General features: G+C 37.1%; 1 protein-coding gene across 1 annotated transcript in view; it reads left to right on the forward strand.

The window, feature by feature from the left end:
* The window catches only part of slc9a5 (solute carrier family 9 member A5), a 23,389-nt gene extending 14,781 nt beyond the window's left edge, over window positions 1-8,608 (forward strand). The window contains 9 exon segments of the mRNA XM_016488189.1: window positions 1,458-1,547; window positions 3,198-3,268; window positions 3,355-3,481; window positions 5,178-5,269; window positions 5,967-6,093; window positions 6,224-6,373; window positions 7,474-7,546; window positions 7,640-7,771; window positions 7,852-8,608. Of these exon segments, the coding sequence (XP_016343675.1) occupies window positions 1,458-1,547; window positions 3,198-3,268; window positions 3,355-3,481; window positions 5,178-5,269; window positions 5,967-6,093; window positions 6,224-6,373; window positions 7,474-7,546; window positions 7,640-7,771; window positions 7,852-8,417 (1,428 nt within the window). The 3' untranslated portion in view covers window positions 8,418-8,608.
* The last annotated feature ends 8,041 nt before the right edge of the window (window positions 8,609-16,649 follow it).

The following is a 16,649-nucleotide window of genomic DNA, read 5'->3' on the forward strand; positions in this document are numbered from 1 at the left end:
TGTGATGTGCCCATCTGGCCAGTGCCAGGCTTTTTCTTTATTCCAATCTCATCCATTATTTAAGGCTGGAGAATCTCTGGAGTGTCTAGGCGTGTGTTGTCATATCGGTGTATCCAACATGCCACAGTATATCTGACTGCTGAAATCATTAGGATATACTGCCAAGCTTTGGTTAGGAACTCATCTGTCAATAGATCCCACAAATATGCATGCTGGTTAGACAAGTATGCCTTTTTTTGTATTGCTTTAAAAAAACATTTAAAACATTACATTTACATTTTACATTTACATTTAGTCATTTAGCAGACGCTTTTATCCAAAGCGACTTTTTGTTTTTGTTAAAAAAAAAAAAAAACGATAAATATAGATAAAGTAGAATTAAAATAGAATAGAAAGTGTTAGAGTTAAAGGGTCAAATAAAGGTGTTTAATGTATAATACATATATAAATAATATACATTTTAACACTGTCAGTCTGGGGATTGGTGGTGAAGGTTTTTCAGCAAATCTGTCTGCAGGTTACATTGATATGCTAGCACTGTAGGTGCCTACAAAGTGACTTTGTCTTTATGAGTGAGACATTGACTCATTCATTTAGCCTATTTGTTCAAAAACAATGATTCATTCAGGACCGAAACAAGGGGCTGGCTATTTTGAAAATTGACATTTGAAACCACATACTACTCATATTATCTCTACTATATTAGGATATGGAAGGAATAGTAAGCGTAGTATTTATAGTAGTCTGATATAATTCCAAATTCAGCCACTTTTTTAATGAGTGAGTCATTTGAATCATTCATTCAACCAATTCATTTGAAAACAGCTGAATTTGCAACTTCATACTAGCATACTGCTATAAATTTTTTGCTTTATACAAGTATGTTAACAATACTAAGAGTACAAGTACAATTAAATGCTTTTTTAAGGATTTTTTTGGCTAGGTAATTAAGACATTTTTAGTACATTTTTTGACGTAGTGTCTGTAGTTCTGTACTTTAAGTACAGTTTTTCAGTATGTTTAACACCCCTGACATTCAGCAACTAAACTTGAATGAGCGAGTCATTGAATCATTCACTTAAACAACACAAATAATGATTATGTTTGTGCTTTAAAACCTCTTTCATTGGTAGAGTACCTGAAAATATCTGGAAATATAAAATATAAGTTAATCAGTATTAACTTCTTGTTTATTCAAACTGTTGAATAAAAGCAATATTACATTTGCGATCACGCTGTTGGTCTAAATTCATTCATAGGCCACAGGCCTGCTGATTTTATAAAAACAGCATTTTTGCTAGTGTGATACTGCTTAATTAGGTAAAAAAGTTTATTTAAAAGACCAAACAGACTGACTTGGGGCTTCTACTAGAAATATGAGCTGTGATATTTAGTTGAGAGGTTTGGAGGTTTCCGTCTCTCTGATTTGTTGATATTTTCCTGATCTTTCCTCCCAGGGTTTAACCATCAAGCCTTTAGTGAAATGGTTGAAAGTGCCTCGCAGCACAAACAGAAAACCCACCATTAATGAAGAGATCCACGAGCGTGTGAGTCAATATCACTTCCAATACTCTCCTGCCTCTTTTCTGTCTCTGTTTCTCATCACCTGTCTCCCTCTGTCCCTGCCTGACTGCCTGTGGTGAAATGTGTGAGTGATGATGTTGACCTTGCTGTCTGTGCAGTGCTGTGATCTGACGACTGAAACGTCAGCATTGCGACAGACAGACTGACGTTAGACTCTTCATTCCAATGAATTAATCATCAGAGCTCTTTTTTGCCTTTCCACAAATAGATGTGCACATATAGGCAGAGGTCACACGGCCCCTTGCCATTTACCTCATCCTCTTTCTGAAGGCCTTACACACCCTGCTGCTGCATGCACACTGCGGGACTCAAGGCTACCTGCTGATCACTCTAAAACCTGCGCTAAAGATAGACTGTAGTGTAGCTGAGCTGGCAGAAGAGATACAAAATAATATAGGAGAGATTCTGAGAAAATAAAGGAGAGTAGAAGAGATATTCTCTTGGAAAGCAGCAGTTTCTCAAACTCAGAATATTTAGAGTTGTATTCACCTTATGTGCCATAGCCATTTTTAGAATTTTGTTTGAACTTCCTTTTTTTTTTATATATACATTTTATGGCATCGCTGTCGAAGAGTAAGCTGGAGAAGTGCATTTACTTGTTCTAGAGTTAACAAAAGTTATGATTATTATAATGTTTGAGACGGATGTCATATCAAATGTCTGTAAAGTGGGAAGATTTTAAAACAAGCAGTTCATTCATAAATCCATAAGATCTTATATTCATGCTGTGGACATACTGATATGAATTTGTGCTCATGAATCTCCAACAAACAACATGAAGTAAATTATAATATCGATATCATCATCTCATACTGAGAAAGGGAAGGGGGACTACCGCTTTACAGCATTTAATACATAAACACATACATGTGAAACTATTAGTTCATTTTTATAAATTAAATGCTAAACGATTTTTACATACATTAAGCATTCAAAAAAAAATATGAGGTGACAAATGAATTTCAAAAAGTGCAAGTCTATTTTGACATGAAATTGCATGTAGAATAATATGAGCTATCACAGATTGAAATTTTATTCACACATTTTAACACAGTTTCTTAACAAGCTAACTAACCTAAAAATGAAAACAAATTACAGAGTTAACAATTAAATGCATATTTCATGTCAGTAGAAACACAAGTTTACGACACCAGAAGACAGAACACAAAACATGAAACAGTACAGTGCTGAAAAAGGAAGGGCTAAATAAGGTGAATAGACCAACCAGATTCAATGAACTTTCAACACTGAACTGCTCCCCAGCTGCCAATATTTAGTTCATTTACAAGGAGATATTTTGAAAAATGCCCATATATTTTATGCAAATCTGCAAGATGTAGAGTTTTTTTTTAACTCAAGGGCACCTAAAAATCCTATATACATTTTTCTAATATATTTCTAATATGATTTTATTTTTCTGTATGCCTGTCCCTTATCTCCTTTCAGAAATGTTTACTAATTTATGTTTTGTTTTGCTATAAAAATAGCCTTGGATGCTGACATGAAATAAAGAACCTAATAAATAAATCTAAATGCAGAGATGTAGATAATGAAATGAAATAGCCATAAATAACTTACAGAAGCACTGACCTTGTCTGTTCTTCTGTGTTCAGGCCTTTGACCACATTCTGACAGCTGTGGAGGACATAGCCGGTTTGAATGGATACCATCACTGGAGGGACAAGTGAGCGGCACTTATACTCTTATGATAAGAAATGTGCTCAGTGAAAATACAAGAACTAAAACGAATCATTTTTTTTTATCCTTTAGGTGGGAGCAATTTGACAAGAACTATTTGAGTAAGTTGCTGTTGAGAAAGTCTGTGTACCATAAGAGTGAACTGTGGGAGGCCTATCAGAAAATCAACATCAGAGATGCCATCAGTGTCATTGATCAGGTAAAAGTCTTAATGTAGCAATTTATCTGGTATACAGTTTGTTTGTCAGCATTATTTTTTAAAGAAATTGTATTAGATTTGGGATTTGCTTGTCCTGTCGTTAAAAAAGTAGAATGGAACTATCACGGTTGTCATGTATGGTGCTGCGTTTCTGCATTTGGACATACAGTATCTCTCCATGGCTCTTTTTTGTAAGGGTTTCCATGCTGTATTATAATTGTTGACCGCTAGATGGTGCCCACACTCAAGAAATCAGTACTAGGTAAAAACCTCACTGCTGTGCAATACAACAATAAAACTGCTATAAAACCACGTATATTTTCATCTGCTTCCACTCTGTAAAAGTGTTTATTCATTCAGACTTACTCACAGTCGTGGATCATAGATTTTCAATACATTTTCAATTCTAACTTTTTGAATGAACATTAACTATTGTAGCAATGTTACTTAATGCTCTTCATAAAAGTGATACTAGAGTTTTTTATACTGGGGGCTCTCTGGGTTGGATGAGAGTCTGGTTGGGGGTCTCTTGGCCTTTAAAGGCTGAAAGCCCCTGGATTATGGCATTGAGCAGAGGAAGCACTGAGATCTTTTCTCAGGCTCAAGAGCGTCGTATGAGAAGAGCTGAGGATAATTCCTCTCTTTGTTAGTTACCCTGACGCCACTGTGTCTCTGCCAGTATTGGCCCTTTGAAGGCATCTGATACCTGTCAGCTCCAACATCAAACCAATCTACAAAAATACTCAGAGATGGCATCATACAGAGAGAGAGAGAGAGAGAGAGGGGAAAGAGAAAGAAGGGCCTCCAGTAGAGTGATGTAATGTATTTAAATATGAATGCATAGAAATGCACGTCATAATTGTTACACACTTCCCACTTGATTCAATCTGATCAGAAAAGTTTAAAACACCTGGAATGTTAGTCACGCAGCACTTTTGTCCTCGAGCGAGATCATTTCCTGTACCCTTGAGTTTCATAGAGCTTGGCTTCCTGAGAGGAGTTATCAAGCTAATATTAGCACAAGATTGAGAGATAGAAAACCTCTGTTCTTATTCGGACCACCCAGTAAAAGAGGCACAGAATCACTCTTTTAATATGGGCAGGGTAAAAACTAAATGTATCAACCAAAACATGAATTTAAACATTAAAAAAAGTTTTCTTTTATGTTTGTTCTTGTACATTTGTCACATTTCTGCATGTCTTTCCCACAGGTGTGTACTTACTTACTGTGTGTATATTTTTAATGAACTATGAGCTCATATGTAAGAGTGCAGACCAGACAGTGTTTAAACATCATGCTTATCCACATCGAGAATGATTAGTCACCCACATGGCAGAGTAATTTGTGGTAAGACGAACCATCTATATGGAGAAAGGGAAACAGAGAGCTGGTCTTCATCTATATCAGGAGCAAAATGTACATTTAGTCATTTAGCAGACACTTTGATTGAAAACTGACTGAATCATTGAAAATGAATGCACACTGAAGGTGTAAGTGCACTTTGCAATATGGCTGTATTATCATCTCAGGTGTGCATTATTTTCAGTAATGCAAGAACTGGAACTGCTTGATAGCTAGGCAGTTATAGAACATTAATCAATAGCTTAATAATCTACTGTATGTGTCTGGCAGAATCAGAATCGAGCATAGAGTTAGTATTTGATTCTAGGGAATTTCTCTGTCTCTCTCTCTCAGGGTGGGAATGTGTTGACCTCTGCTAGACTCTCTCTGCCTTCCATGGCCAGCAGAACCTCTTTTCCAGAGGTCACAAATGTTACCAACTACCTGTGAGTATGTGAATATGTTTGTGTTTCAGGACATTGAAAAAATATTCTCTTAATCAATGTTTTTTGTTATCCAGTAAAAACATTTAAATGTCCCTAAAATAAGATAAATATACACCACTGAATACACACTACCATTCCAAGGTTTTATGTCAGTAAGAACTGTAATTTTATGAAATAGTATTACAATTTAAAATAACTTATTTCTATATTTTAAAATGTATTCCTGGTTTAATTTTTTAGCAGTCATTACTCTAGTCTTCAGTGTCACATGATCCTTCAGAAATCATTCTGATATGCTGACTTGGTGCTTAAGAAGCATTTTTTTATTATCAGTGTTGAAATCTGTTTTTTGGGAAAGGAAACTATCATACGATACTATCTTGTCTTAAGTGTTAAGTGTAACAAACTAAATTTGTACTTAAAACAATATAAAATGATTTTAAACGTATGTTAAAAACATAATACTGAATACATCAAGGAAATGTTTTGTTTAAAAACAATTTAGACAACACAAAACAAAAATACTGATTTAAAAATTATATTTTGCATTGTTTTATTTTTAATTTTTTTTTAATGTGTGTTAGTGTGCGCAGGGACATAGGGAGACATTTTGTGCATATCTGTGGTGTAAGTGTACATGTGTTTACATGCATGTTGGTTCCTGTAACTATCTGTGTCTCTGTGTGTGATCCCTCAGGAGGGAAAATGGCAGTGGGGTATGTCTAGACCTCCAGGTGATTGACACAGTGCCAGGAGCCAAGATAGAGGAAGAGCTAGAGACACATCATGTACTTGCTGGAAACCTCTACAAACCCAGGAGACGGGTACATATCCTGCCATACACACATCCTCTCACTGTGAAGAGCTCTGAAGCAGTATATTGTATCAGTGAAATGGGTGACACTTTGTATGATGTGTTTGCTTCTGTTGACCTCTCCTTCTCTATTCCTGCAGTACCAGTCCCACTACAGTCGCCACTTCATGACAGTGGGTGAAAAAGAGAGACAGGACAGGGAGGTGTTCCAGAGGAATATGCGCAACCGTCTGGAGTCCTTTAAATCCACTCGCTACAAGCGCCACAAGAAGGACCGCAGTCAGAAAAAGGCAAGGGCTCAAATCTGCAGCAAAACACTCTTATGTTGAGTTAGGTGGACCTGAGGGAGGCCAAGGTAGGCTAAGACAGACAAGTGTGTATGTGTATGTGTGTGTGTGTGTGTGTGTGTGTGTGTCATGAGTGATGACTAGCTAATGTGTGTGTGTCTGTGAATGTACATGTGCAAGTGCATGTTACTGAGAGAGAGAAAGTGAAAGGGAATGTTACAAGTATTCTTCAATATTAATACTTTTATTCAACAAGGATACATTAAATTAATTAAAAGTGACTGATATAAAGATATAATGTTTCATTGAAAGATTTCTGTTCCAAATAAATGCTGTTCTTTTGAACTTTCTATTCATCAAAGAATCCTTCAAAATGTATGTTTTCCACAAAAATATTAAGCAGCACAACTGATTATTACATTTACGTTTAATCATTTAGCAGACGCTTTTATACAATTGAGGAGAACAATAGAAGTAATCAGACGAACGAGAGAGCAACAGTATACAAGTGCTGTGACAAGTCTCAGTTAGTCTAGCGCAGTACACATAGCTAGGGTTTTTTTTTTAAATAGAATGGAACAGTGTTTCTTAGCAACGACAACCACGCTACAATCTAATGAGAACAGAAAACAAAATACTTACAAACTGCTGTCCTCTTCTGCTGCTCGACTGCTTCTTATTACATTCATAATAATGTTTCTTAAGCACCACCTCAGCAAATTCAAATTATTTCTGAAGGATCATGTGACACTAAAGACTGGAGTAATGGCTACTGAAAATTTAGTTTTGTCATCGCAATATTGAAATAGAAATGTAATATAATAAGTTTAATATAATTTAACTGTTAATAAAATAAATGCAGCCTTGGTGAGAAAAAGAGATTTCTTTCAAAAGCATTAAAAAATCTTACATATTGTATATATACATACATACACACACAAACACACACACATATATATATATATATATATATATATGTGTGTGTGTGTGTGTGTGTGTGTGTGTGTGTGTAAATAGCTTATTAAGCTATGATGATTAAGATAAGTTTACTTTATTTGTTTTCCCCACCCACATTTAAAAATTTTGATAATATTATTTTACAGCGGAAAGGGTCAGATGCTAAAGAGCAAGACACCAATGACAAACCCCGACGAAATGTCAGCTGGCAGGACAAAGGTTGGTTGTCAGATTAACTGTTAATTAAGCTATGTTCTGCTACTAAAAGTTCCCAGTGCATTGTGGGTAATATGTTTTTGCACACATCTTCAGACCCAGCTGTGGTTCCAGTGGCATCTGAGGAGGATAAACATGATCCTTCTGAACCAGATAAAGATGATGATGTAGGCATCACTTTTGTGGCTCGCAAAGCCCCAGAAACACCAAAGGAGAGACCCAAATCAGGTGAGTAATGAATATGAGAACTGATTGTTTCCTGTCCCCAACACTTCTATATCTTCTTGTGTCTCTTTCTGTTCTTTCAGTACCAGCTGCACTGGATGTTTGTCAGAGCCCAGTCGCAGCCCCTCCATCGCCAACATGAGGAGAGAAAAACCTGCCGTGGAAAAGTGGCATGGGTTCCCTCCCTCCATGTGTGTCCGTAGAGGCAACTAAAATTATCCCTATAGACCTGCAGCAGGCTTGGAACCAGAGCATCTCCTCTCTGGAGAGCCTGGCTTCTCCTCCAGCACCTCCGGAGCCTCAGCACCCACGTGTTAGCACCCTCTCGAGGCTGGGAGGACCCCTGCGGACCCCAGCGAAGGGAAAAAGTAGTGGTAGTGCAGGATCAGGAAGTAATACAGGTTCCCCAAGTTCAGGGCAGTTCAAGTTCCCTACAGGGAAGGAGGAAGAGGAGGAAGGTGCCCTCTCTCAGCAGCAGCATGAAATGCAGCCGCTAATGTCATCTTTGAGGCCGCCGCCACCACCTCCTCCACCACCTGCCGCGCAATCCGCCGGAAAGAGAAGGAATCCTTGTGTTTATCTTAGAAGTCTGGTGACAATGCCACCTTCTGGTGCGGAGCCACAAAGCAGGAGGCCGACCCAGCTGTAAAATCTCCCTCTTTCCTGTTTTATCTTTTCACGACCCTCAATCACCTTACTGCAGACATTTACCTCCTCAGGCCAGACTTTGTTTTTTAGAAAGTCAGTAAATTCCTTTCCAAGAGACTATTAATTTGGTTTCCTTTTTTTAGCGCTAATAGGTTACGTGGGTTTAGAAATGGTTGGTAGAGTTTGCTGAGGGTCCAATCCTTTGTGTACAGGGCAGTTCCTTTCACAGTTCCTTTTTTTTCTTAGTTTGAAGTGATCTGCCCTGTATTATGTACCTCTGCATATGTGATTGTCAAAATGTACAACTACTGAACATATATAAGGCTAAACCACATTCCAAGGACCTACTGGGTGTGTCTGTCAAACAGTGTTTTTTTCACTCACATGAAAGAAAAGAAAATCACTTCATGGTTACTCATAACCTCACAGCTTTAATCAGCCAATCCATCTTAAAACAAAAATGAGTAATACTGAGGTCTTCCCTTTTCAGACTGGGATGACAAAGTAACACATTACAGAAAGCACATGAGGTTAAGGACACACGTCTTCAATCAGAGCCATTATCTCTCAGTGGGTTATAAATATGCATAACAAATCCACACCCACAGCATTGGGTGACAAAAAACCCATGATGGTTGTCATCAGGAGCATTTATGCTGTGTACAGGATATATAAGCTTCTATGCAGCACATTACCTGTTCTTTGTTGTTGTGTTTGGGCAAAAAAAGCAAGGTGTGTTAATTTATTTTGTATTTATGCATCATCTTCATGCCTTTAATGCTTTTGCTTTCTGAATAACAGGGTTTTGTGAATCTGCATTTTAATCTACAAAGCTATATTCATAGCTGTTTTAATAACCAAAGTGTATAATGTTAATGTTTAATGTCATTTTGTTCCATCATTAATTATGACACTATATTTATAATCATGAATAATTAATTAAGGATCATCCAAATTGTATGTGCTTAATCAGTAGTAGGGGCCTGAAAAACTGTCACCATGTAAATTGTGTGCCTAATAATACTGTAGGTCTGATGTGATGCAAAATGTCTACAGAAATAATTTACAGAGGCAATGCACAGACTCGTCTATATAATCTAATGCACTTATTTTAATGAGGTTTAGCATGATCAACCGTATGCAGGCACAATGACTTGGAGATGGATGTAATTTTTTGTTTTCTAAATATGTCGACTCTCGGTCTGTTGCTCTATACCACATCTTCATCCTACAATGGAACAGAATTTAGGTTTTGCACTTGGTTTAGCCCAATTGTACCTATGGTGTTGTTGAAGCTGCTGTCCTATTGTTTTGTATTGCTGTGTAATTCTTTGTATGTACTGACGATTGTTGTGCCTTGAGAGGGACAGTGGTAGATGTTGAGAAAGAGGCCTTGTTGATCTTTATTGTGCCTGTAAACAGTATGGAGTGGTTTAGTGCTACTGTATGTTGTCTTACTTGAACTTGTCGTGTTAGCAGAAATGTTGCCCCAGTCATTTGAGCCCATTGAAATTGAACTGGAATTAAATTATCCATTGATTAAATTTAAATGAAATTTTAATCTCTTTTCTCCCAAATGTGTTTATTTTTGTAGGCATCTGTATTAGGTATCTGTGTGCCAAATATTGACTTTGAATAGCTTCCTGGAATAAAGTTAACATAAGAGAGGACAGTGCTTTTGAATGACAAATAGTGTTTGTCTCATCATTTCATGTTAATTTACCTTTAATGTTTAGACAAAAACATATCATTTATATATTCCAGACTGTGTCATATTTAGCTGGTCTCAGCTGGCTTTTCATTCATTTTAGGTAGATCCTCAGGAGGCCCAGTGAAGGGAACCTTTTGGTGAATAATGAAGTTATATTCCCCCTTCAACCCAGGAGTCCCTGTGGTTTAGGCAGGGCTTCCCTAGACTGCCCTCAAAAGACTACAGCGCATTTATGTGCTAATGTGCCATTTTCTCTTCCTCAAGCCCTGAAACAGATCTCAGCCAGCGATGAAGTCACCGGCGAGAGAACAAAAGTTAGATTTGAATGTGGAGACTTAAAACCAAGTGATGTCCACCAAGTGATTTTCCCACCTAACTAAAATATCAGGGTTTTCTGTTGTTGCCCCTCAGAAGCAATCTTAAGATTTCTCTGGTCATGTTCATAACTGGTTCTATGAGCTCTTTAGGCCTTTTGTTGAGTTTTAGAAATGAAACTACAAATTTAATGTCTACTAATGTCCAACAGTAGATATACAAGTACATCCTCCGCTGGAGAATTCTGTCATTTTTGTCTGTTTCTTTCCCTAACTGTCATTTTTTGTCACATATTAACTTATGTATTGAGCTTGATAACATTCTTTAATGGAAGTGGCATTGGTGAAAATCAATGACATTGTAAAAATGTTTGAAATTAAATATCCAATTTTCATAGCTTTTAGTTAAGGTTTCATTCATAGCTAGCATTTTATATATCCTACACACAATTAAATATTTTTTGCAGTAATTTGGCCAACTTACAGTTTTATTGGAAATATCGCACAAGAATGTGTACTATTTAATTTCAGCAGGCTCTTTACTCACACTGTTATCTACTAACAAAATAATTATGATGGTGCATTGGCATACCATTGGCCAGGGGTGTTCTTAACTTTGCTAAAAATCATTCTCTCAAGGATTATTGGCATGCAATATGTAATAAATAAAAACGGCATCAAAAGTAACATGATAAAGGACACTACAGTGTTCAAAAATATTTCAAACATTAAATAAAACATTGATTATTAAAAATAATCAGCATATAAATTCTTCCGCCAAGTAATATAGGTCGCTGTTCAGTGTTGCACAGCAGCAGTTTGGCGCATTAATATTGCGACAACCGTTTTGGTCGTGCATCATCCATTCGGAATGTAGAACCAGAACCACCTGTTAAACAATCAATATGTAACGTATTAAACAACAACCTACATAGTTTAAATATTGAACTAGCAATGTAGCTAGTTACTATTACAGAAGTTGCACTTGTTTTGGATTTCTGTCAACTTGTCGACCTCTGTTTACCGTGTCACCCCAGGTAACGTTACAATCATCGATCGCTGTCTATATAATGGTTTCAAATAAATCCACAAAAATGAGCAAGCAGGTCTTAATTAAATATTACAGTAGTTAGTGCTAGTGCAAGTAAATATGAATATTATTACTTAACCTGCAAAATTGGTAGACTAAACTCATTATATTTAAATGGTTGGACAGTATGTTTTTAAATTTATAAACGCGCTCCTATCGCATTGGTCTGTGGGGTCTAGTGATGTCCGAATGAGTCGTTCATTTGAACCGATACCTTTAGCCATTCGTTTGGAGATCACTGGTCTGGACATTGTTTAGCCGTATAACTGTGAGATCACGTGATAAATCGGTTGTCCGAACGAACCGATTCTATAAGAACCGGATTGGCCAGCTGTAGTGGGTATTCCTACGTACAATGAGATGCTATAATAATGCGTTTGATAATAAATGTTGATTCCTTCTTTTGGGTGCACTGACCTAAAAACATGTAGCATTAGCTCTGTTGAATCTGGTAACTGAAAATGTGGTTGAAGCCACAAGCTCCTTGGGACTTTTGTAAAGGCGTGGAAAAGTGCCTGAGAAGTGATTTAGAAGAATGTAATTGGAGCTCTTTAGGGCAAAGGACACAGGCTCAATCAGGAGCCATATTTCTCAGACCACAGAGGCCTGTTAGAGGTGATTAACTTGTACATTTGAAAATTGTTTCCATTTGTTGGAAGTGCCTTGTCCTCCACCCCTGTAATGACGATGGCAAAGGCCAGATTCAGTTGCTCCTTTTATGAGACACGTTGCTGCACACCAGGTTTTTCTTGTTATACAATATGCAACAGTATATCGTATAAAGACAGCATTTGTGCACATTCTTTTATAGTAATCATTGACAAGCACTAATGTGACTTGCAGCTCTCCCACACCTTTTGACAAATGAATTTCTATTTTTTTTTTGTTTTTTTTTTTGAGCATTTTATGGATTACTCACAAAGTAATTTCTAACGTGAAAATATTATAAAGATGATGGATTTGTTTTTTTTTCTTTTCTTTTCTTTCTTTTTCTTTTTTATTATTTATTTAAATCTGTACTTACCAATAAATATCAGCAGACAGTAGGAAATTTTGTGGTATAAAAAAAGTCTGGAGGGTGTACCAATTTTCATATTACCTTGAACTTCTAATGTAATTAACCCACCTGGCAGGTTAACTAGTTGGCAGGTAACTGTATAAATCACACTAATTAAAGGGTGTCAGCATATGTACAATTATATGTTTGTGAGATAGAAGTACAGATAGGAATGAATGATATTTCCAGATTTTTGCAGATTAAAGCACCATATCAAATATATAATAAAAGCAAATATATAAAAAAAACGTTTTAGGGTTTTGTAGAGGTTGCTTCCTCATATTCTTGTTTATTTATTTATTTACTTATTTTTATTTTGTGTGATTGATAAACTGATTAACTGTATCTCAGACTCAGTATATATAATACACACATTTTGTGGCTAAAATGAATCAAGCAACGAGTCCCAACATTTTCAGAGCACATTTGGTTCCATTGGCAGCCTGCAGATTGTGTGTTTCTGGTGCACATTAAACTGATCAAACAGTAGTGTCTGGAGCTCACAGTAGCTGCCATCCCTTGTGCAGGTCCAAGAACGAAGCTATTCTTTCAGGGCTTAATTGTGGGCCTGTCCGGGGTAGATTAGAGGGCAGCGTTCATACAGCTCAGTCCTTATTGGCTGGGTGAAAATTGTTCCCCCGGGTGGAAAACCTGCTCACATTCTTAACAGACACTTTGCATTGTCACTGTGCAGCAGATCATCCGATATCTGGCTGATCTGTCAGTGGGACCTCCAAACGAGAACAGGAATTTTCCATGACAGGCTGGAGCACTAGCTGATTAGAGCTCCAAAAAGCTCTGTGAAAGGGCCCCTTCTGGGTAATCACAAATTATGATCATGTGTGTTTTTCCGGAATAGTGTGGTGTATCACGTACATATTTTCTATTCATGGCTAGTATAGCTAATCAAATGATCTCAGATGAGGTTTTGCCACCCTGTCTTTTCCATTGATGAAATAATAATGGTTTTCTGTGCCAGAACATTCACAATTAATCGATGTGTCAGTCGTGTACAAATGTATGAAATGAAAATGATACTCAAAACAGTAGAGCTATTATAAAATATGTTCTGTGATTTTAAAAAGTACAGCCCATGGCCATTTTTTGCCCTGACTACTCTTTGTAGATAATCACTACCTGTGAATTTCTTTTTTTTTTTTTTTTTTTTGGCCCCAGTTTTGTACTTGCTGGATAGGAGTATTTTCTCTACATTACACAACTGTCTGCTCATCCCTCAACCCTTCCAAGCAAGAGCTGTGGAGATTGAGCACACTTTAGATTCAGAAGACACAGTGTCTATCTATCTATCTATCTATCTATCTATCTATGTCTGTCTGTCTGTCTGGTTTCTTAATGTTCACCTAAGAACAGATACTCGGTAGATTTTATAGCATGAGGCAGTTATGTGTGTGTGAGGTTAAAGGCACAATATGTAATTTTCGCCACTAGAGGGCGCGTATTCAAAACAAACAAAGAGACAAAGGCGTAGTTTGATGACGCCCAGGGCCGTTTTAACCATTGGGCTAGGCGGGGCTCATATTAAAGCGTCTTTGGTGTTTCCATGTTTTCTACAAAAAAAACAAGGGGTTATGACATCATTGGCAGGCGACACGATGACACTATGGACACGCTCCGTGTCACTAGTTAAAATTGCTTATTTCTCTGGATTTAAACATTCTTCGAAACATTTGGGATAATGTAAGTACACAAGTCAGCAAAATATATAACACTGTTCTAGTGGTTTTTGGATATTTGAATAAAAAAATCTTACATATTGTGCCTTTAAATGGAGAAAATGTCATTTATAATTTTCTTTTTTATTGAATCAGATGAATAATAGAATCTGGCATTTCCACAAGAGAACATTGAATTAAATCAAAAGTAAATAGTTGGTTGAGAAGGAACTGTGTGTTACATTTTGTACATTTGAGCTGATGATGTGGTGTTGTTTTGGCATGTTCATGACACATTTTAAACTGAAAGTGAGCGAGTGGATGGTTTGAAACAACCATTTGGTTCTCACTGCAACAGGTAGTGTGTATTTTCTTCATGGATATTTGAAAACCTAGTCACATGACTTGTGATTGTATAATATGGCTGTAAATAAGGCTTCTGTCCACTGGAATGTGCTTGTCTTAAGCCTTCATATGTCTTTCAGAAACTTTACACTGTTTGTAAAATCTGAAGTCTAACACAATGGTCTGTAGACGCTGTTCTAACACATTTAGTTTGACATTAGTTGTCATTTGTGACTGTCGGGCTGTAATCAGCCTAGTGTTGTCAAAAGACCCGGTATTTCGGTACCAAGTCGGTACTAAAAAAATGAAAACGTTACGGTACCAGGTTTTCTTAAGTACCGGTGGTACCGAGGACCCGGTCAACCCGGTTCTTGATGCGCAATCCGAAAGCTATCCTCTTCCAGTGTTGCCAAGTCCATGGTTTTCCCGCTAAATTGGGCTGCTTAACACTGTTGCCGCGGGTTGTTTTTCATGCCCGCGGGTTGAAAAACGACCCCATTAACGTGATATTTAGCCCCTGGAATGCGAATTTTACCAGGGGAACCCCGCCAAAACATGCGTATTTTATCCTCGGAACGCGATTTTTAACGGAGGACCCCCTCGAAACGCGATTGGACGGGTTTTGCTGTGAAAACCTGGCAACCTCTTCATAAAAACAGTGGCGACCTCAAGAGGAGGAAACGCAGCAAACTAACAAAACACCCCGATCAAGTTCAAGCAGGTAAGTTTCAATTACATTTTTAATATTTAGAGCTTCTGTAATGAATATTATTCCATATTTTAATTTGAATTTCGGATTGAAATAAACATCGCCGTTAGCGTATACGTAGTTAATCGTTAGCATAAGCGCGGCTAACGCTAATATAATGAGCATTAGAATTAATTTTGTTCAAAATGATTTCTTTAACTATTTAATGCTCCTATAACTTTTATTACTGTAAAACTTGTGGAAAAACTTGAAACAATTTTAAATAAGTATAAAGAATGGCATTGGTTTTGTACATTTAATTTTTGTTTAACGTTATTAATAAAAATGTTGTTCAATTAGCATGTTTTTGTGTTTTGCTTTGGTACCGAAATTGGTACCGAGAACCGTGGATTTTCACTGGTATTGGTACCGAATACTGAAATTTTGGTACCGTGACAACACTAAATCAGCCAGATCTCATGCACCAGAACTATGTTAAGAATGCGTTTATGTTTTCTCCTTTCAGAAGTGTCTGATTACATAACTGTGCTACAACTGTGTTGAATACTGTAGGTGGGATTTAAGTATAGGTATATTCAGAAGAACAGTAAAGCATGTTTTGTTGTGTCAGTGTATAGTGGTTTGATGTTTCTTTACTACTGTGTATCAGACAAAATTTGTGCCACTAAAGTAAAGGTGTAGTAACATAGCAGATTGTCAGTAGTGTCCTTACACAAAGTCACTTCCAAACCAAGCAGCTTTATATTGGTAATCACTACAGATTTGCGTGTTAAAGTTTACAAGACTTAAATCCAATGTATTCATGTGGGGAAATATTCTTACATGTCCCTCACACAAATATCCTGATCACTTAGATTCCTATTGATATGGCTTCCACAAAGATAAATGTAACCGGGCCTTTGTTTGCGAAATCATTGAAGTGACAGATTTGTTTGAATTAATTTAGCAGTGGAGGTTAAGAGCCTCCAGACATCAGACGTGGTTTTCTGAACATCACCACAAACTTGTAGCAGACAGTGAAGTGAAGGTTAGGGGTGTAAAAGTTTAGTATGTTGCAGCGCTCCATGAAAGAGGTCTTTGTCAGCACTGGAAAAGTCCCGACTCTTGCACCTTTAGTTTTCCACTTCCATGTCCTTGTTGGTTATTGTTAGGTTTTTAGAATTTGTTTTTAGTGTGATACTTAAAGGGTTAGTTCACCCAAAAATGAAAATTCTGTCGTTAATTACTCACCCTCATGTCGTTCCAAACCCGTAAGACCTTCGTTCATCTGCGGAACACAAATTAAGATATTTTTGATGCATCCCGTGAGCTCTCTGACCCTCCCATAGACAGCA

The sequence above is a fragment of the Sinocyclocheilus anshuiensis genome, unplaced genomic scaffold, assembly GCF_001515605.1.
Source record: "Sinocyclocheilus anshuiensis isolate Anshui unplaced genomic scaffold, SAMN03320099.WGS_v1.1 scaffold1845, whole genome shotgun sequence".
In the NCBI taxonomy this organism is placed as follows: domain Eukaryota; kingdom Metazoa; phylum Chordata; class Actinopteri; order Cypriniformes; family Cyprinidae; genus Sinocyclocheilus; species Sinocyclocheilus anshuiensis.